The sequence below is a fragment of the Protopterus annectens genome, chromosome 16.part0 (assembly GCF_019279795.1).
Source record: "Protopterus annectens isolate FY-2018-M chromosome 16.part0, PAN1.0, whole genome shotgun sequence".
NCBI classification, from domain to species: domain Eukaryota; kingdom Metazoa; phylum Chordata; order Ceratodontiformes; family Protopteridae; genus Protopterus; species Protopterus annectens.
The window spans coordinates 138,501,715-138,524,735 of NC_056750.1; the positions used below are offsets into that span (position 1 = coordinate 138,501,715).

Here is a 23,021-nt window from a genome sequence, read left to right on the forward strand (position 1 = left end):
CTATTTTTCTCTCAAAATTAGCTTTGGATGATTTTATGAGAGCTCTCAGCTTTTTACTTATAGTGATCAGCTGTCTTACCTTTTAAGGATTTTGCTCTATCTTGTAGTAGCTTTCTCCTTTTGTTGTAGAGTTTGTTTATGGCTGGGGTCCACCAAACTGGACGCTTGCCTTTGGTACAAAGAGTCTTTGTTTTGCTTGGGATTGCCTGATCCATGCAGCCCTGCAGGTGCTGGTAGAAGGCATTTGTCAGTGATTCTGCGGTTTGAGTAATGTTAACCGCTGGCTCAGGGGCCTTAAAGGAGACCACACTAGTCTTTAGGAGTGTGAAGTCGGCTTTGGAGAAATTCTTTACTGTGGTCTTTTTCATTTGGGGTGGGGGGGGGATGAGGACCTCCAGCGAGATTAGTTTGTGATCAGATCTCACCAGTGAGGGGTATACTTCTGGCACTGAACATTGTGCTCCCATGTTTGTGATGATGAGATCAAGTATGTTCTCTCCTCTTGTGGGGATGGTGACTAGTTGTTCCATGGCATTTGAGTTTATGAATTCCAGGAACTTTTGGGCTAGAGTGTTTGGGCTTGAGTAGTGTTCCCAGTCTATATTTGGGTAGTTGAAGTCACCTAGTATGATGGTGGTTGGAGATACATTTATCCCCTCCAGTGTTTTCAGGAAGGCCATATGAGGTTCCTGAGTTTGCGAGGGTGGCCTGTAACATGCTACAATTTGCAGAGCAGTCTTGCCTATGGTTAACTGCACCTGGATGGTTTCCGATGCATCGTGCGATGCCACCAATCTTGAGGTGTGGGTGTCCTTGATGAATATGGATACCCGTCCTCCTTTCTTCTTGGTGTTGTCCGGGTTTTGAGGCGGAACTCATGATATGAGGTAAAACCTGATAGTGCTGGGGTGCTCTCAGGAGCCTTGAACCAGGTTTCTGTCACAGCACAGACATCGATGTTCTCCATACTGAGAAGGGCCTCGAGTGCGTGCATCTTGAGGTTGAGACTTCTGGCATTGAGCAGCATTACCCTTAGTTTTTTCTTTGTTTTGTTCTAGGGTGGTAGGTTTAGAATTTGAGCCTTGCCTAAAAAGGCACTATGGGGGTGGCAAGAGCCTTTGCCAGAATCCGGAATCCCAGGGTGACAAGTGCAAGCCGTCCCTTGGGCAGCGTGGCTTGTCCAGCATGTCATCCCAGGCAGACAGACATTGGATCCCCTTTGAATGACACCAGAATTTAAGCCAATTGTTAAAGCTGATCATCTTATCTCTGTATTGTGGCATCATTCTCGGTGAAGGTAGGATACTGCTCAAGGTCAGGGTCATACCTGCTTGGGCTACATAATCAGAGAGCTCCTCTATGTCTCTTTTCAGGTAGTCCAAGGAGTGCGTCTCAGGTCATTAACACCAGCGTGGACAATGATTGAATCGTACTTGTACCTGCTGTTGAGAGACCTGAGTGCATGTGTTATGTGGCGGATTCTAGCACCCGACAAGCAGCTTACTGTGACCTTCTCCTTACTCAGTCTGGTGGCGGGGCGTCAGTGTGTCTGACTATGGAGTCACCAATGACTAGTGTGTCTGGCATTGTGTTTGGCCTTAAGGGCTGTGACTGTTTGACACTCTGACTATGAGGTCTATGTGTTGTAGGTGTTGTGTTTTGAGGTGGTAGTTGTTTGCGTGTCTGCTTTGGTGGCCTCTGCTGTTTTGGTAGATTTTTGATCAGAGCCTCCGAGTATGTCTTTGTGTGTATATGTGTATGATTTGAGGTTGTGAGGGTACTATGTGAGACTGGGTCTATAGTGTATGTGGTGACCTTCTCATCCTGTCTGGTCTTGCCAGTCCTGTGTTGAGAGAGCTCAGCCTCCAGTTTGGCCGTATAAGTGCATCTCGCATGTATTTGTGTTTTGTGGGAGGAGGAGAGGGTTGTCTGTGTACATGAGGCAGTTGTAACATTGCCTCAATATTCCCAGGTTCACCAGCTGAGTAGGAGAGGACACTAGCAACTGATCCCTCGACATGCTAGAAGGAATAGACAAAAAACTTTAAAAGAGTTTTCGGGATGTGGGTGAGCAAGTAATGGGGTTTGCCTTTTTGGGGTACTAACTATACCTAGAGTGCTGTATCAAGGTGATAAGTACTGTAGGAGCAAGTGCTAGGTTTTACAGATAGAGTATAGTCTACTTGGAGTCAAGTAGAGATGATCTTTTTAGTTATAGGATACGCAGGTTAGATCAGTAGTATAGTTCAAGGAAGGTAGTTTTAAGGGAAAATTTGAAGAGTGGAATTTAGATGGGCCAAATAGTTTCAACTTTGCTAACTGCCGCTGCCCTAGTGTGCAACTGTGGCAACTCCGCGCTAAATCGCGCTAATGCGCGTTTAGCGTGTTTTATACCAGGGGGCTGGAAAAAGCTAGAAACTGGCCCCAAATGACCAATAAACTACTAGTTACTGTCTGAAACCTCACAAAACTGGACCAAAAGGCAGCTCAATGCTTCCCCCTCTCACTGGTAAGCAAGGTAACTTCCTTTCCCCCAAATAAGGCAAGGAAACAGTACACAGGAACCACAAACAAAGCCCAGGAATCAGCAAACTCTGAAACTGGACTAATCTAACCCAGTAAAGCAGGAAAAACAAGAGATTTTTTTTTTTTTTTTTTTCAAAGAACAGGCAGGTACAGCAAACACTTATAAATGCTATTAACCAGCTTTTACAGCTAACACAGAAGAAATGCTACAATACAGTTTATAAGTAACAAACAGAGATTATAAGTGCAAAATTAAGTTAAATGCAGAAAAAAACAGTTGCAATGTAACAGCAAGGCAGGCGAGATACAGTCGCTAGGTATTCAGATGATAAAAGCAACAAAAATACTTATTTATCAAGAAAAGTCGCTTTTTCAGCTCTCTGTAGCCTGGATAACTCTGCTGGCCCACGTGGAGTCTGTGCTGAGTAGGTACAAGCTGGAAAACACGCGTTTAGCGTGTTTTATACCAGGGGGCTGGAAAAAGCTAGAAACTGGCCCCAAATGACCAATAAACTACTAGTTACTGTCTGAAACCTCACAAAACTGGACCAAAAGGCAGCTCAATGCTTCCCCCTCTCACTGGTAAGCAAGGTAACTTCCTTTCCCCCAAATAAGGCAAGGAAACAGTACACAGGAACCACAAACAAAGCCCAGGAATCAGCAAACTCTGAAACTGGACTAATCTAACCCAGTAAAGCAGGAAAAACAAGAGATTTTTTTTTTTTTTTTTTTTCAAAGAACAGGCAGGTACAGCAAACACTTATAAATGCTATTAACCAGCTTTTACAGCTAACACAGAAGAAATGCTACAATACAGTTTATAAGTAACAAACAGAGATTATAAGTGCAAAATTAAGTTAAATGCAGAAAAAAACAGTTGCAATGTAACAGCAAGGCAGGCGAGATACAGTCGCTAGGTATTCAGATGATAAAAGCAACAAAAAAATACTTATTTATCAAGAAAAGTCGCTTTTCAGCTCTCTGTAGCCTGGATAACTCTGCTGGCCCACGTGGAGTCTGTGCTGAGTAGGTACAAGCTGGAAAACACGCGTTTAGCGTGTTTTATACCAGGGGGCTGGAAAAAGCTAGAAACTGGCCCCAAATGACCAATAAACTACTAGTTACTGTCTGAAACCTCACAAAACTGGACCAAAAGGCAGCTCAATGCTTCCCCCTCTCACTGGTAAGCAAGGTAACTTCCTTTCCCCAAATAAGGCAAGGAAACAGTACACAGGAACCACAAACAAAGCCCAGGAATCAGCAAACTCTGAAACTGGACTAATCTAACCCAGTAAAGCAGGAAAAACAAGAGATTTTTTTTTTTTTTTTCAAAGAACAGGCAGGTACAGCAAACACTTATAAATGCTATTAACCAGCTTTTACAGCTAACACAGAAGAAATGCTACAATACAGTTTATAAGTAACAAACAGAGATTATAAGTGCAAAATTAAGTTAAATGCAGAAAAAAACAGTTGCAATGTAACAGCAAGGCAGGCGAGATACAGTCGCTAGGTATTCAGATGATAAAAGCAACAAAAAAATACTTATTTATCAAGAAAAGTCGCTTTTCAGCTCTCTGTAGCCTGGATAACTCTGCTGGCCCACGTGGAGTCTGTGCTGAGTAGGTACAAGCTGGAAAACACGCGTTTAGCGTGTTTTATACCAGGGGGCTGGAAAAAGCTAGAAACTGGCCCCAAATGACCAATAAACTACTAGTTACTGTCTGAAACCTCACAAAACTGGACCAAAGGCAGCTCAATGCTTCCCCCTCTCACTGGTAAGCAAGGTAACTTCCTTTCCCCAAATAAGGCAAGGAAACAGTACACAGGAACCACAAACAAAGCCCAGGAATCAGCAAACTCTGAAACTGGACTAATCTAACCCAGTAAAGCAGGAAAAACAAGAGATTTTTTTTTTTTTTTTTTTTTTCAAAGAACAGGCAGGTACAGCAAACACTTATAAATGCTATTAACCAGCTTTTACAGCTAACACAGAAGAAATGCTACAATACAGTTTATAAGTAACAAACAGAGATTATAAGTGCAAAATTAAGTTAAATTCAGAAAAAAACAGTTGCAATGTAACAGCAAGGCAGGCGAGATACAGTCGCTAGGTATTCAGATGATAAAAGCAACAAAAAAATACTTATTTATCAAGAAAAGTCGCTTTTTCAGCTCTCTGTAGCCTGGATAACTCTGCTGGCCCACGTGGAGTCTGTGCTGAGTAGGTACAAGCTGGAAAACACGTTTAGCGTGTTTTATACCAGGGGGCTGGAAAAGCTAGAAACTGGCCCCAAATGACCAATAAACTACTAGTTACTGTCTGAAACCTCACAAAACTGGACCAAAAGGCAGCTCAATGATTCCCCTCTCATTGGTAAGCAAGGTAACTTCCTTTCCCCAAATAAGGCAAGGAAACAGTACACAGGAACCACAAACAAAGCCCAGGAATCAGCAAACTCTGAAACTGGACTAATCTAACCCAGTAAAGCAGGAAAAACAAGAGATTTTTTTTTTTTTTTTTTCAAAGAACAGGCAGGTACAGCAAACACTTATAAATGCTATTAACCAGCTTTTACAGCTAACACAGAAGAAATGCTACAATACAGTTTATAAGTAACAAACAGAGATTATAAGTGCAAAATTAAGTTAAATTCAGAAAAAAACAGTTGCAATGTAACAGCAAGGCAGGCGAGATACAGTCGCTAGGTATTTATGTGTCTCTTGGTCCTTTGGCAAGCACTGGAAAAATAGTCCTATGTTCTGTATCTACACTTTCTGTAGGAATTCAAAAACTGAAGGATAGTTCTTGCATATCTAAACTGGGTTCCATGTAGGTAAAATCCAGTTCAGTTACAGGTAGACATTGTGGGATACCTCTATGGCATACTACACCTTCCTTTACTCCAAAATTGGCCTGCTTTGCTGATTTGATCAGGTTCTGGATTAACAAGATGCCTTAGAGTGCATCTCAGTAAGCTGTCCATCAGCAAAGCTCTTTCAGAGTCTGTCTGCTTGTTAACTGTCAGCCAGGAGTAGTTCAGATATTCACTCATGATTCTTCATCATATTTGAATGTCTGAATCAGTTCCACTGCAGTATATATCTTGTAATAGCAGAGCGGATTTGGAATTCCTTTGGTCTGTGTGTGCTGTTGACTGAGTGCAGCCTTTGCCTCAGCTGCTGTCTTTCCATGGCACATTATTTCTTTGACTAATTATACGATGGAAAGATGAGGGCATTGTAGTCATTACTTTCTTCCACATTTGGTGAATTTTGTCACTCCATTCTGACCTCTTGAAACTTTAATGTGTTCGAAACAGGATGGTTTATACTTGTTGATGGCACCGTTTTTGTTTGTGTTGAAAACAGGTGCTCATTGCAGATATCCAGAAGTTGAGACTGTGTTTTAGTATTGGGTTACTTGTTTATTTCTGAGCAATCTGGGGGGTGTTTTTACTAGGTAAACAAACCTTAATTGCATGCACTTAATGAAGCAGGGACACAAATGTTTTAAATGTTATGGCTTCATGCCCTTCTTTTTCAGTATTTTTGTTGCATACCATTACAAGATATGCCAGGAACTGCAAGATTAATGCACAACAGTTTATGAAGGCAGAATACATAAATGCAATTAAGACATGGTAGCAAAGGCAGTATGCATGTAATACTCCATGCCATTTGTGAATATAGTTGAGGGCTGCCAGCCTAGCCAGATAGACTTTTGTAGATAATTCTGTCATTTGTAGCTATTAATGTAAACCACAGGCTTGTTCTCTTAAATGTGAAAAGACTGCATTGAATATTAAACTTCCAAAAATGTAACAACAGTGCACTTTGCTGTAAGAAAGCTAAGTCAAGCATTTTATGACTGTCTTTGATGTCAAAATTCGGAGCTGATATGTCTGGATGAAGGAATTCTGCCTATTGTTTTGTGGCCAGAGTTAATGGCTAGAATTTGCATGTATAAATGTCCTTTACTGCTTTGGTTTATGACCAGATGTAAAGAATGTAAGCGTAGTTTCTGTTAGCCTGGGAACAGCAGAGAAGTGTGAAGAATGATGTCATGTGAAGCAGCTCTGTGTTATCAATTTAAAGAGAGAATCAGAGAGCATTAGAGCATTTTGTCTTAAGAACATCCAGCATCACCAGCACTGCTTTGCTCTATGTGCAAGGTATTTAGAACCGTGTTTTCTCTTAGAAATAGCTAGGAATTAGGAAGATTAGACCCAAGTGTTTTTCTGTGTTGATGTCAGAACTTTTCTACGGTATTATTTTAAGTATTTCTCTGTGATCTCTGCATGTAAATAGGGAAACCAGGCCAGGAAAGTGATGCTCACATGTAGGGGTATCTGACTGCTGTAGAGCAGTGGGGCCAGACTGGTTCATCTGTTGCCTTTTCCTCACTCATATAATGAATCCCTGCAGCAGTGATCCTGCTGCTTGAACATGTAATGTTCTGGTGGGTATACTTGTGCAGCTGTATACCTTTATGTTACTTTCTTTTTAACTACTTTTATTTTACTGTGTACTTTGCTTTTATGTTCACAGGTCCTGGCATGGGTGCCCCATTGGTTTCTGTGGCAGTTGTGGCTCGAACAGTAGCCCAGCTATGGAATAAGCCTCTCTTAGGAGTAAACCACTGTATTGGGCACATTGAAATGGGCCGTCTTATTACTGGAGCCAAGAATCCTACTGTCTTATATGTCAGTGGAGGAAACACCCAGGTATATAGATATTTTTTCTTCTTTTTCCCTTTCCTTTTGCTGTGATAAATCTTGTGTTACCAGGCCAACTATAGCATCATAGGTTATTGTAGCAGCTGCGGAATCAGTCTAGTAAGGAGGCGATCCTCCCCATTGTAGGATGGTGCATAATTGCTAAACCATATAAAATGGAAATGAATTTCTAGGTCTGTAGAACACAAAGAAAGCTAAATGGATTGGCTAATACCTCTACTTTTACTGTAGAGTTGTGTCTGTGTGCATTTGTTTGCCTATGTTTGTAATGGCCTCCCTGGTCTTTCATTTGTATGAAATTTATTCCTGGATATTACAGCTTCATTGCCAATTATAGTTCTGTCTGACTTGCTTAGGATTCTAGGGCAGGGGAGATCCATTAGTAGTCTGTTAGAGTGCCTTTTGTTGGTTTTCTGGTTTGAGGTTTCACAGCCAGTGTTCATCCATGTTAGGCAGGAAGAGTTTTCCTTGCATAGCTGGTGTCCCTTCACTGTGGAGGGTCATCCTTGCTGGTTATTTTGCTTGGGAACTGAGTGGCCAAGGTTCCCTCTTACTTGGGTTGCTTTGGCCTCATACTTCATGGATGGAGGTAGCAAAAGGGACATGTACTGTGTCTGTGTGTAGTCTCTAGGGCGCCAGGCAAAGAAATCTAACATGGTTTTGTGCAGAGCAATGCTGCTAGGTTTGGAATACTCTAGCAGCTGATTGTGGTAGCTTCAGAGCAGATCATGTCTGTCACTCACACAATTGGTGATTGTCCAAGTGCATTTTAGGAGGTTGCATCTCATGTCCCTCCTTGCACAGTTACTTATTGTTCTGTGTCATGTATTTTGGGTACCTATTTCTTTTTGCTGTGGGCTCCTTTTATGTCCATAGGGAAGATATTGATCATTCCTACCATCATGGCCAAAGCCTCTTTTTGTAGTTCTGTGCTACCAGCTTCTGACAGGGTATGGTCAGTGGAGTGTGGAGTTGCTTGGAAGCTTTCCACATATTTTGGTCCCCTCAAATTATCTGTGGTATGATTCCAGTTATACTCATTTAGGGGTAATATTTAATTATCGACCATGGGATGAGTAGGACTGATCTCTAACCAAATGGGATACATTAATTTGAGAAACAAAAGGGAAATTTTCTAATCTTAAAATGACCTACAACTGCAGCTAGCCTAGTACTTGCCTGTGAACCTATGTGCTCAAATGGATGAAGTTCTCCATGTGGACAGTGGTTGTTTCATGAATTTTTAGTTGGCTTCACTATTTATTTTGTGCCTTTTGTTTAAGACTTTATCCCACTTAGGGGCCAGGACAAGTCATATCCTTGGTTCCTGATTGAAGGTTTAGTATAGAAGTTCATTTATAGCTGTTTTTGTAGCCTTTCCCTATAAAGATTGCTTCTTTTCTTATTCCTTTAGGTTCTTGAACTTTCTGATCAACAGGTGTTTCTGTTAGTGTCCTTTAGATCAATAATTTTTTTGAGAGTCCCCCCCCAATAGTTTCTTCCTTCTTAGCAACTCTGACTTCTTTTGATGACCTGGTTTTTCAGTTACTGTTGAGAAAACAGGGTGGGATTTTTGGTCTTTTCCCCTTATCTACTTAGAAAGCTTCCTCTTCTCCTGTACTGGTCCTTTTCCTGGTTCTTTGCAGAGCATGGGAACCAAGAGGAATGACTAACTCCTCCTCTTCTGTGATCTGTGGGAACTTCAGAGGGGTCATTTGCCTAGAAGGTTATGTTTCCAGGTTGCCATACTGGTACTTAATCTTCTTTTGCCCTGAGATTGGGAGGATGACTTTTGACTACATCCACCCATTGTGGACTTGGGGGCAAGCAAGATCTTGATGCCTTTTTACGTATTCTTCCCACTGTTCATGGCCATGGTTAGGCCTTTCTTCTTTATGAATAGCGGTTTCCAGTGGCCCTGATAACTGCAATTCTTGGGACCTTACAACACTTACTTTTAGGCTACTGTCCTTTGGGTTTCGGGATCAGGCCTTCTGGTTAGGGGTTACCCAGTACTTGGTCTGTTAGATCTTGTTGCGGCATCTGGCTCCTGCCTTGCTTGTTGTACTGCTTGAAATTCAACATAGCCTTAGAACCTATCAGGGAGGGTTCTTAATATTACATATTTTCTTAGCATTTCAGTTGGACTGTAACTAAAGATTCTTGTTACTGAGTCACAGAACTTCCACCTGTCACCTTCTCCTTGTGTGTGTGGGTTCACCCATTCACCTAAGGTACCTTGAGTTCCGTGTTGGTTATTAGGAAGTGCCACACTTGCATGTTACTTGTTGACAACAAGGGGATGTCAGAATGGATGCTGGTACTCACTGGTGTCTGTGGAGTAAACTGGAGGATGCAAGGGATAAGTGAGCTTACGTAGCTGATGTGTGATGCCATAATGAGTTGTTCTGAGAATGCAAACTTCAGAAATGTTGTATTGAATGCTGATTGGTGGAGAGGATGAACCCGACCAAAGGACTCATTGAAGAAGATTATCTTCATATATCGGCTATCTGTTGTTGCACCTTTTGTTGGGTTACTGAAAAGCATACCTAACCTGCTAGCACAGAAGAAAGGCACACATCTGTAACATATTCAGGTTATCTTAACAAATAATCCCATGTGATAAGTCCGACTGAGTCTGGAGACCATTTTGTTACCTTTTCAATGTCTGTACTCTTTGGTGGTAATGGACTACAACAACAAGCTTAGCTCTGCGCATGCTAAAGTTGATGTATTCTTCATAGGTAAATGGGACATAACAGTATGTATCGATGGCGGGTAAACACTCTCCTACCAGTCCTGAAATAACTGCAAGAGAACAGTGCCACCAAAAGAATCCAGACCCTGCTTCGTACAAAATCCAGAAGTGCCACTATGGGACTGGTCATTAGGATCTTTAGGATACCACTCCCTGTAAGGGGGAAGACTTCATGCTTCATTGTGCAGCTTATTGTCCACATTGGCTTTTTTAGGAGATGAGTAGGAACATCATTATTAACCTGACCACATGTAGAAAATGGGGTTATTGCATCAACTGTCATTAGCTGTGTTGGAGATTCAGTGCCACTCTCCTACCTTGTCTCTTGCAGTCCATCCATATCTGGATATTCTCATTTCCTTTTGCCTTCCTTCTTGTCTCTCCCAAATTTTCTTCACTAAATTGTCGTCTTTCCTGCATATAGTCCCAAACCACTGACAAGTCTTCTCTGACCTTCTAAAAAGACACTATGCTGATAGTTTTTGCCAGTATCCGGAAGCCAAGTAGTGACAAGTGCAAACCATCTCTGGCAAAGCATTGTGGTTTGTTGATCATGTCTTCCTAGGCTAATGGATATTGGAGCCCCTTGTTGTCACACCAGAAACTAAATCATTTGTTGCAATTCAAACATTTTTTGCTGGTACTGTGGCATCATCATTGGTGAAGGTAGGATGCTACTTATGGCCAGATTCAAATCTGCTTGGGACGCACATTCAGAGAGCTCCATCATGTTTCTCTTTATATAGTCCAGTGAGGTGTGTCTTGGGTCATTTTACACTTGTACGGACTATGACTGTGTCATATTGGTACTTGTGGTTTAAACACCTAAGTGTATGTGTGATCTGGCTCCAGACAGACCACTCACTGTGATCCTCTTCTTGTTTAGCCTGGTGAAGGGGACATCAGTATGTGGGAATTATATATAGAACATAGGGAACTTTACTGGCAAATAATGTTGGAAGCCAATAGGTTCCCTGGTATGAATGAAAATTTGTCCCTAGTTCCTGTTTTAAAAATTAGGGCTGCTAAACTTTGAATTGCAATAATTTATATGTCCACTAGAGGGAGAACTGGTTGTCACTGTAACAATTTGATTATTTATGTATAATTTTATAATGTCTTTTTTAAAAGGTTTTAATAAATTATTTTAATAAAATATTTAATCTTAATAGTATTTATTTAAATGTTGTTATAATATTTAAATTTATCTAGATAATATTGGATAGGTAATATATTTCTATACATTTATTTGTTACTATATTGTTGGAAATTGCATAATGGAATGTGATTTTTTTATTGGTCGATAGCTAAATGAGGAAGATATTTAAATAGACTAGATTTTTATGTGTTGTTTTATCTTGATGGTCAGTGAAGGATGAAAACGTATTTACAAGTGTAACGTTTATGTGCTGTATACTTTGAGCTGCTGGATAAACCACTTTCGAGTATTGGTTTCCTTCCTGAGTGCATTTTTCTGTTTTTTTTTTTGGCTTTGGTTTGGGCATGTTGCATTTTTTGTGGAGGACATCAGTACGTCTTACATATGGGCTTGGAAGCAGGGCTACTATGATTTTCAGTTGTGTTGTGTGAGGTGCTGCCTTTTTTTTAGTGTGCCCAGGGCCACAAGATATGCTTTTAAGGAGATCTTGAAGGTTTAGGTAGATTGCAAGTGAGTACTTCTACTTATGTAGGTCTGTGTGTTTGTTCCTTAGTGTTGCTAGTGAGTGTTTTGGGTGTAGTGCTGATAACCTGGTTTGCAGTTTATGTGTGGGTGTGTGAGAGCTTTTCCCTCTAATGACATTATGTATCTACATCTCTCACACACTGTGTTTGTTCTAAAATTAAATGGTTGTCCGTGAACATGAGGAAGGTACTACACTGCCATAGGATGCCCATATCTACCAGTCCAGAAACAGAGATGACAGTAAAATGCCTGTCCATTATACCAGATCCTCAGTAGATGGGAAGGAGTAGGCGACAGTCACTTAAAGGTGTAAGTGAGAGTGTTCAGCAGTGTACTATTAGATGACGTTCAGTGGTGCTGCCCTCTACACAAACTGACAGCTCTTCATGAAGCTGTGAACAGTGGGAGACTGGACAGCATTGCCTATGTAGGATTTTAAACTGGAAAGGTATGTGCATTCTACATTAGGTTGTTTTTACAATCTAATAAAAAAGAGTTTTATATTGTTGCCTTCGAGTGCTGGTCCCTTCATTTTCCTTATTTATATATAAGGCATGGGTAATCACATTTGCGCATCTAGCAGGATGAAAGACTTCTACACAGTTAAGTCCGTAGGCCAGTCAGATAAACACACAATAAGCCTTCCACCAGCAGTTTCCAACTCAGATGAGTTGAATCAGCCCTCTCCTCAGCAAAAAAAGTCTTCACGTAAAGCAAACTGGTTTTGAGCTCGATTTTGTAGTAACAAATGCTTTACAACAAAAGGTAGAACTCATGCAGTGTCAGTAATCCTTGAAAATAAGTTCATAAAACCTGAGAAATGTTCACAAATACAGCAAAAAGTGCACAAAGGTAGGAGAACTTTGTAAAATTTATAAATATTTTGGCAAACTCAGAACAGCTTTTGCAGTATCAGCGGAGGTTAGGAAATCGGAATACTGTTAAAACAAAGAGGTGTACAGTAATAAACAGATGGCACTTTAACAAGTGGAGGCTGAAAAACCGTGATAAATTCAACCAAATCAATAAATGCAGCACAGAAGTGTTAAATAGCACTTAGAGGAAGTGCAAAAATACTTAAATTAACTTTTTAGGTTCACAGAAAGTTTTAGAAGCAATTTAAGGTCAGATGTCTAAGCCAGGCACAGAGAAGCTCTGAATAAATGAGTGGCACCATTACTTAAATACATTAAGGAGCTGTGCAAAGCACAGCAGCTCACATGTGACTGCAGTTCTGTCCTATGCTTTTATTTAATTATTGTACTTGATCCCTTTTTTATTGTACCAGTCCCTTGTCTTGAACTAGTGCTGGAGATTGCATCACCCATGTGTCCCTTTTTAAGTTGTGTTTTGCATGTGGAGTTTTGTGACCACAGTGCTTGTGCATCTACTTACAATTGTTGTACTGCACCTACTAGTCTTGTGACACCAGTGCCTGTATCCTGTGCTGGCACTATTTCACTTTTGAGATGTTATACTATACTTTCTAGTCCTGTGGCACCATGTGTCAGTACCTTGAACCATTTCTCTATTATTGTATCACTTTTAAATTGTAGCAGTACAGTTAATAGTCTCATGACTCTCATGCCTGCAGCCTGTATCATTACCTGTTCTGCAACATTGTATCACTTTTAAATTGTAGCAGTACAGTTAATAGTCTCTTGACTCTCATGCCTGCAGCCTGTATCATTACCTGTTCTGCAACATTGTATCACTTTGAATTATTGAAGTATACTTACAGAACTTACGGCACCACTGTTTATATATCCTGCATCTTCCTACTTTGTTATGCTATGTCTGTAGTTTCTGATGCTGCCTTATCAAACTACTTGTATAGTATTTGGTTTTCTCCCTCATTACATTAGGTGACACCCATCTGAAGTCTCACTTGTACCACTGCCAACACTGTTAGACTGTACAGCTAATTTCCTCTCATTACTGTCTGTACAGCATCTGAACTACAATTAATATATGTCATTTGGCATAGTGCCCTGAATTATTATTGACCCCCCCCCCATCAGATTGGTTAGCTCTGTTGGTGTAGTACCCATTCTTACTGAACACTTCGCATATATCATAACACCTCAGTCTGTCCTTAAATCACATGCTCCTGGCCTACTGCCATTACGTACTTTGAGACATTGTAGCAGCTGCCTCATATTCACTGGCAACACTTTGTAGGTATCTAACACTACAAGAGAGGTGCAAACTTGGGAGTCATACAAGTCCTTCCATTGTTTCCTTGTAAATTGCTTTTCTGGTCTTTCTTCCAAATCTGTTATAAACTTATCTTCTTACAGTTATCATGCAGTATTGTATATGCCCTAGTAATTATCCATTGTTAACAGCAGCTTCTGTTCTAGATTTGACTAAAAATTCTACCAGAGCAGTTCTTTCACTTAGAATGCCTCTGTACCTTTCTCTTTGCCTATACTACGATATCAGTCCTTGGTATGGAGTGCAGTCTGTAACCTGTAATCCAAACTTCTTCTTGGCCTCATCCCAGTCTGTTACCCTTTATATTTGCTTCCAATGTTTGTTTCTTGTGCCAGTTTTCTCCAGTAAATTCCAGCCCCCTTTTGTCAGTTTGTTGCCCCTCTACTAGTAGTTATCCTTGCTGGCAAAATCTCTCTTCTGTATTCCTGTATTGGCTTGGTTCTCAGAATATTTTCTACAGCTTTATGGATATAATACTCTGGTTAAGAATCTGCATCCAAAGTCCACCTTACTTCTTACATCTTCAACCCCCACTTTAATTTTTTTGCTTCTGATCCTTCATGTATCCTCCTAATTAGTCTTATTGCATTGAGGAATACAAATGCTTTTATTGCCCCACTCATAATAATCCAGCGTACTCTGTTGAATGCTTTCTCTGCATAAAGACCCACCAACAGAAGAGGTGTTTTCATATATTCTGCTTTCCTCTGGATCATCATTGATGTCCTTCCATATCACTGTTGTACTATTCATAGCATAAGGGATCTCTTAACAAGGATCAACAACATCCAGCCAGTATACCAAAGCCTTTAGTACTTAGGCATTGCATAGGTTCATAGGATACTAGGCTATTGGCCTGGAGGCCCTTATAAGCGTAGCCACAAATTTCACCCATGTTCCCTCAAAGTCAGCACATGTTTCCCTTGTCCAGCAGGGGCATAGGTGGGATCTCAGGGGTGTATTTTATGGTTCCCATCCAGTCGTCCAGGTTCCTCTTAAAGAGGGTTAGGGAGGTACTCTGCTTGGCATGGAGAGAGAGTCTATTCCACAGATGGGGGAATCTTTGGGACACGTATCTATCCCGCCAACAAGTTCTATTAATGTTGCAGACCAGTTTAAGGCCTTGCATGCAGGTTGCGCGAGTGGAGGTTGTCTTACGGATATGCAGCAGCTCCATCAAGGCTGGGTCTGAAATGGCCTTGTATGCCAGACACAGGTCACCTTTGAACAGTCTGTATGAGAATGAGTAGAGGGACAAGGCTTTTAGCCTGTCTGTATAAGATAGGTGTTTTGAGACCCTGGATTTTTCCTGGTCAGAAACCTCTGTGGTCTCTCCAACTGCTGCATGTGCTTGGTAAGGTACATGCCGAAGGGGGCATTGTACTCGATAATGGGTCTGATAAGGGAGGAGTACAGGGATGTTATGACCTCCTTGTTCCTGGGTGAAATACCCTTATTTATGAGGTGGGCCATGTAGAAAGCCTTCCGTATAACAGAGGCAACGTGGTGGTCAAAAGTCAGGTTGCTGTTAACGTGGATGCCCAAGTCCCTCATGACTGATTGCATGCTTAGTACATTGTTATTAATGTGGTAAATGGTGTGGATGACATTTTCCCCAAGGGGGTAATGATGCATTTCTTGACATTCAGTTTGAGGCCATGCTTCTAGCACCAGTCATTAGTTTGGGTAAGACCCTCTTGGAGGGTGTTCACATCACTAGGGGAATTAAGACAGCGCCCATCTTGCAGTCCTCTACAAACTTGGTCAGCCACAGACCACTGGTTTTGGCTTGCACCTCAGAAAAGTATATCCCAAACAGTAGAGGCCCCAAGACCGATCCTTGGGGTACACCACTTGTTACGGATCTACTACTAGAGGTGGCTTCCCCTAGTTTGAATGAGTGGCTCTATCAGTGAGCCAGTTAGCTACGCATCTGGTAACGTATGGGTTGATGCCTAGCTGGGAGAGTTTTATCTATTATGCCTGAGTGGGAAATAGTGTCAAAGGCTTTGGCTAGGTCAAGGTAAGTGGTGTGCACCGTCTTCACCTCATCTATGGCTTTGGTGACTGTTTCGAAGAAGTTGACCAAGTTTAACAGGCATGATCGCCATTTGACAAAACCAAACTGTGTGGGGTCAAGCGTTTGGAGGTTGCCAATGTCCTTGTTTATAAGGTCCATGATAATGCATTCCATGGCCTTGCAGATCAGGCTAGTTAGGCTAATGGGCCTATAATTGCCTGGGTCAGTGGACGCTCCATCTTTGTGTAGAGGGATGACAGTGGCTGTACTCCATTCAGCTGGGATGAAGCCGGTGCTCAGGCTTTGGTTGAATAGGGTATCCAGTGGAGTTGAGAGCTCATGCATGAGTTCATGTAGGATACAGCCAGGGATGTTATCGGGTCCTATGGAGACTGCATTCTTTTTGCCTTTGAGAGGGCATTAAGGACCTGCAACCTGGCGATGATGGTGAGAGGGCAGGTGCTGGGGATGTCCTGGTTTACTGATGGGGGGGACAGGGGGGAGAAGTTTTCACTGAACCTGTCTGCCAGCAGGTTGGTTATATTTATGACTTTTGTGTAAGTGGTGTTATTGACCACCAGTTCAGAGCAGATTTGGGTGTTGCCTTTGAGATTGCGGACATATGTGAAGAAGGCCTTGTGATTGTCCTTGGTGGATGTGGCCAAGTTGGACTGGAAGTCAGGCTTAGAGGATTTCACCAGTGACCTTATTTGCTTGTTCAGACAAAGGAAAGAGTGCTTCCAACTTGGCACCTCCTCCTTTTTGGCCCTGGACATCAATTTTTTCCTTTTATTATAGGGTTTATTGCTGCTGTCCGCCAGACAGGTTTACTCTTCCTTGAAGAAGATTATTTGGTTCTGTCGGGTATTGCTGAGTCCATACAGCTATGTAGGCGCTCATATAGTTTTTTGGTGTAGGCTTGGACATTAGTGCTAGTTCCAACTGAAGGGATGGTGGCTGTGAAGCTGCTTATACCTGCTCTGAGGAGATTGTAGTCAGCTTTGGAAAAGTTTTTTCGTTTGACCCTGATCGGGGGTCAGGGGAGATGGGGACTTCAAAAGTGATCGCTTTATGGTCTGATCTTACCAAGGAGGATGACACTGTAGGAGTGCTACAGTGGCTACTCATGTTGGTTAGGACCAGGTCCAGGATATTTTCACCTCTTGTAGGGGTGTCAACCAACTGAACTAATGCATTGGTGTTGACGAAGTCGAGGAATCTCTGGGCATTCATGTTTGGGCTAGAATAGGTCTTCCACTCTATGCTTGGGTAGTTTAAAGTCACCCATGATCAGGGCAGAGGGTTGAATCTTGATGGATTCAAGTAAGTCCAGATAGGTGTCCTGAGTCATGGTTGGGGGTCTGTAGCTAGCTATTATTTGAATAGGTGTTTTGTCAACAGTTAACTGCACTTGGAGTGTCTCCTGTGTGTCATACTGTTTGACCAGCCTGGAGGTGTGTATGTCTTTGATAAATATTGAAACTCCACCTCCTTTGGCTTTGTAGCCCTCCATTTGGGGTCTGAAAGTATGGTAGGATGAGTAACCTGGCAAGGTTGGGGTGCTCTCCACAGCTCTGAACCAGGTTTCAGTGACTGCACAAATGTCAGCATCCTCCAGGACAAGGAATGCTTGCAATGAGTGCAGTTTCATTCTAAGACTCCTAGTGTTTAGCAGCATGACCTTTAAATTTAGTTTAGAATAATTTTTCATGTTAATTTTGTGCTCATGACTTTGCATAAAAAAGGCACTGTGGGGGATGCAAGAGCCTTTGCCAGAATCCTATAGCCCTGGGAGACGGATGAAGGCCATCTCTCGAAAAGCATCGTGGTCTGCAAATCACATCCTTCCAGGCTGTCAGGTACTGGATTCCCTTGGAATGACACCAGAAACTAAGCCAATTGTTAAAGTCAGTCATTTTCTGTTTGTATTGAGGTATCATTCTGGGTGATGGTAGGATGCTGCTTAAGGCTAGGGGCATACCTGCCTTGGCACGCACATTCAGCGAGTTCAATCATGGCTGTCTTCATATAGTCCAGAGAGGTGGGTCTAAAGTCATTCACACCAACATGGACTATGACAGAGTCATATAACAGTACCTGTTGTTAAGAGACTTGAGTGCTTGCATGATATGGAGGATTCTAGCACTTGACAAGCAACTTACTGTGACTTTCTCCTTGTCTAGCTTGGTAAGGGGCACATCTGTGTGTCTCATGATAGTCTCCTATGAATAGTATGTTGGGTTTGTGGTTGGGCCGTCGAGGATGAGAGACACAGACGTGTGTACTATGTGTGATGCTTGGTGCTGTGCTTTGCGATGTGCATGTATATTTTTGCTTCGGAGGTCTGTTTTGTTTAGGTATTTATATATTTATTTATTTATTTTACATTTGTTAACCAGGAAAGTCGAACTGGATACATATCCATTTTCAGTGGAGGCCCGAGGAGAAAAGCTCCAGAAGTACAAATTATATTTAACAAATACAAAATACAATTAACAGTATAATAACAGATCTGAAGTAGTTTACTTCATTTGATCTTCAACCTGTGGGTACCGGATCCGTATCAGATCTGAGCCGGCAAGTTCACTAGCATCTGCTCCGAGCTCCTCCCCTTACCCATAATACACCTCCACTACCTTCCAACCCCCAGATCTCATTTGCCATGGCTTGCCTGAAGCATCGTGATCTGAGTTTGTGAGTTGGGTTATAGGTTCATAGGTAGGTACTAGGCTATTGGCCCTAGGGCCTATATAAGCCTAGCCAAAAAGGTACCCTGGCTTTCGCCATTCAAGAAATGATTTTCCTGTGACACTGTTGAGCAGAGCTATAGAAGTGATCCCCGGGGTGAATTTCCTATTTCCCATCCAATTATCAAGATTTTTCTTGAAGAGTGCTAATGAGGAGCTTTGTTTGATATAGATAGGTAGCTTGTTCCAGAGTATGGGGAGTCTCTGGGGCAGGAATCTATCCCTCAAGCATGTTCTGTTTATTGTGGTGACCAGATTTAGGTCCCTAGAGCATGTAGCTCGGAGGGATTGGTATTTCTTTAAGTGAGCATGTCCAACAGCTCTGGGTTTGACATAGCTTTGTATGTTAGGCAGAGATCGCCTCTGAGTAGGTGATATGCGACGGAGTAAAGCTGGAGTTTTTTGAGACGGTCTGCGTAGGGCATCTGTTTGAAGCCTATAAGCATCTTTGTGAGGTATTTCTGTGGCCTTTCCAATTGTTGTAGATGTCTTGTGCGGTACATACCAAAAGGGGCGTTGTACTCTGTAATGGGTCTGAGTGACGAGTAGATGGGAACAATGACCTCTTTTTTTCCTGGATGAGAAACCTTTTGTGATGAAGTGTGCCATGTGGAAGGATTTCTTGACTACTGTGGTGTGGTGATGTGATTATCAAAGGAGTGACTACTGTCCACCTGTGTCCCAAGGTATCACACTTTCGGGTGTTAAGTAGACTACCACCTATGTGGTAGTTCATGGGTACAGAGTTTTTACCAAAGGAGATGACAATGTACTTTTTTACAATGAGCTTGAGGCCATGACTTTGACACCAGGCATCTGTATCAGTGAGGCCCTTTTGTAGGATGTCCACATCATTAGGAGTTTCGATTATGGCTCCTAGTTTGTAGTCATCTGCGAACTTTGTTAGCCAAAGACCTTCTGTGTTGGCCTGTACTTCTGAGAAGTAGATACCAAACAGGATAGGACCCAGGACTGAACCCTGTGGTACTCCACTTGTCACTGGTCTGAAGTCTGATTTGGAGTCTGCTACTTTCACAGTGTGGGTTCTGTCAGTGAGCCAGTTGGTAACCCATCGTGTGACATAGGGATTTATACCGAGTTTAGTGAGTTTATCTATAATTCCAAAGTGGGGGATGGTGTCAAAAGTCTTGGCGAGATCTAGATAGGCTGTGTGAACTACCTTACCCTTATCTACAGCTTTGGTGACTGCCTCAAAGAAGTCTATCAGGTTTAGGAGACATGATCTGCCTTTTACAAACCCGAACTGGGTAGGGTCCAGAGTTTGGAGATTACCAGTGTCTTTTTTTATAAGTTCCATGATGATACTTTCCATGGCCTTGTAGACCAGGCTTGTCAGGCTAATGGGGCGGTAGTTCCTGGGGTCTGTGGTGGCTCCCCCTTTGTGGAGCGGGATAACAGTTGCTGTGTGCCATTCAGTGGGCACAAAGCCTGAGGTGAGGCTATGATTGAACATGGTACTTAAGTGGGGTGCCAGTTCATTCTGTAGTTCGTGTAGAACGCAGCCTGGGATGTTTGTCAGCCGTGATTCCAGGAACTTTGCATTCTTCTGGTATAGAGATGGGTCCTTTAAGGGGTGAGGGGGGGTAAAAGTTAGCACTGAACCTCTCTGCCAGGATGTTGGCAGTATCAGTTGGTTCTGTATATTTAGTGCCATTGTGCTGTAACTCAGAGCAGATCTGAGTGTTGCCATTGAGATGCTTGACATAGCTATAGAATGCTTTGTGGTTGTCTTTAGAATCAGTGGTGATTTTGTTTTCGTAACTAGCTTTGGAGGATTTTTTGAGGGATCTCAGCTTCTTACTGAGGCTAACCAGAGAGTTCCTCCACTTATGGGGATTTTACTTTTTTTTTTTTTTTTTTTTTTGCAACAGTTTCTTTCTTCTGTTGTAGAGTTTGTTTATGACAGGGGACCACCAAATTGGCTTAATTTTTTGGAGAATAGCATCTTGGTTCTGTTAGGGACAGCACGATTCATGCACTCGTGTAAGTGCTTATAAAGTGTGTTTGTGTAGGATTCAGCAATTGTACGTCTATTGTCTGTCTGCATGGGTGTTGCGAAGTTTGCCATGTCTGTCTTAAGCGTGAAGTTGGCTTTGGAGAAATTTTTTACAGTAGTTTCCCTAGCGGGGGGTGGGATGTGGATGTCTAGGGTGATTAGCTTGTGGTCGGATCTGACCAACTTGGAATTGACCTTTGGTGTGGAACACCAGTCATCCATGTTGGTAATGACCAGATCTAGGATCTTGCTGCCCGTGGTGGGGCTGTGGATAAGTTGATCCAAGGCGCTGGAATTTATGAATTCCAGAAAACGTTGAGCAAAAGAGTTGGAACAGGAGTAGTTTTCCCAGTTAATGGTGGGGTAGTTGAAATCGCCCATTATTAGGGTGTTGGGTTGTACCCCAATATTTTCCAGTGTATCAAGAAATGAAGAGTGGGAATCCTGGGGCATGGTGGGGGATCTGTAGCAAGCTACAATTTGGATTGCGATCTTGCCCAGAGTTAGTTGTACTTGGATAATCTCGGATGCATTATGCTGAGCAACTAGTCTGGAGGTGTGGATATCCTTAATTAATATGGACACACCTCCGCCTTTAGTGTTTCGGTCCAGGTTAGGTGGCCGAAAGGTGTGGTATGAATTATAGCCTGGTAATGCAGAGGTGCTCTCTGGAGCCTTGAACCAGGTGCCTGACGCTGCACAGATTTCGATGTTCTCCATTTTAAGGAGTGCCTCGACTGAGTACATTTTGAGGTTTAGACTTCTAGCACTGAGTAGCAATACCCTCAGATTTTGCTTGCTTGTACCTGTTATGGTGGTGAAATTGTCATTTCAACCTTGCCTAAAAAAGGCACTATAGGGGTGGCAAGAGCCTTAGCCAGTATCTGGAATACCAAGAGCAACAGGTGCAGGCCATTTCTGGCAAAGCATTGTAGTGTGTCGATCATGTCATCCCAGGCAGACAGATACAAGATCCCCTTAGAATGACACCAGAAGCTTAGCCAATTGTTGAAGTCAATCATTTTGTCCTTGTACTGTGGTATCATTCAGGATGATGGCAGGATGCTACTCAGGTTTAGGGTCATACCTGCCTGGGCGAAAAGGTCGGACAGCTCCTCCATGTCTCTCTTCATGTAGTCCAGGGAGGTACGTGTCGGGTTATTCACACCAACATGGACAGAGTCATATTTGTACTTGTGGAGTGACCTGAGTGCATGTGTTACATGGCGGATCCTGCCACCTGACAGTAACTTTCTCCTTGTTTATCCTGGTGAGTGGAACGTCAGTGTGCCTGACTATGGAGTCACCTATGACTAGAGTATTGGGTACGTTGTTATCCCTTATGGGCTGTGGTTGAGTGGCACACTGAGTTTGTGGGCTGTGTGTCATTTGGGTTGTGTTGGGGGTGGAAGTTGCTTGCATTTCTGCTTTGGAGGGCTCTGTTGCTTGGGCAGGTTTTTATTGAGAGCCTCCGCAAATGTAGCTGTATTTTTTGTGTTTCTATGTGTGTATTTTGGTGGTATAGATTTTGGGGGACTATGTGATGAGTGTGGTGTGGTGCAAGTGTTTACTTTCTCCTCTTGACTGTCTAGTCCAGTCTTGGGTGAAGAGATCTTTGCTTCCAGTTTGGCTATGTAAGTTCATCTCTCGGTTGTAGTGTTGGGTGGTAGGAGGAGAGGGTTGGCTGTGTACATGAGGCAATTGCTGCATTGCCCCAAGATGCCCAGATTCATCAGGTAGACAGGAGAACCGGGAGCTGACCCTTAGACATGCCTGGATAGGTGCTATTTATTAAGTACTAAAAACTGTTTTCCTCCAGATAAGTGATGAAAGTTGAGTGCTGTAGTAATTAGTAGCTTATTTAGTGCTTACGAGTTCTGAACAAGTGCTGAGGTCAAAGAAATGGGTTTGAGTGCTAAAACTAAAAACTGACTAGTTCTAAGAGAAAATGTGATGAGCAGACTTTATGGCGCCGGGAATAGTTTAACCCTAACTAAGCAGCGAGGCATAGTGTGTGTGTGTGTATATGTATATGTATATATATATATATATATATATATATATATATATATATAATGTATATATAGATATAGATATATATATATATGTATGTCTCTATATGTATATATATATATATATATATATATATATATACACATATATATATATATATATATATATATATAGCTGTCCTGCCACAACAGTGCAGACCACAAACCTTCTTAATGTAAAACAACTGGTCTGAAGTCCAAGTGCTTAAACCAAAAGGCTTAGAATAACAGTTGCAATTTAATCAGCCTACTACCAAGC

General features: G+C 42.1%; 1 protein-coding gene across 3 annotated transcripts in view; it reads left to right on the forward strand.

The window, feature by feature from the left end:
* Positions 1 to 23,021, forward strand: part of LOC122790723 (O-sialoglycoprotein endopeptidase) — a 276,220-nt gene that overhangs the window by 58,892 nt on the left and 194,307 nt on the right. For all 3 annotated transcript variants that reach the window (XM_044058295.1, XM_044058297.1, XM_044058296.1), the window contains exon 4: positions 7,078 to 7,253. In XM_044058295.1, the coding sequence (XP_043914230.1) occupies positions 7,078 to 7,253 (176 nt within the window). The remainder of the gene's footprint in view (positions 1 to 7,077; positions 7,254 to 23,021) is intronic.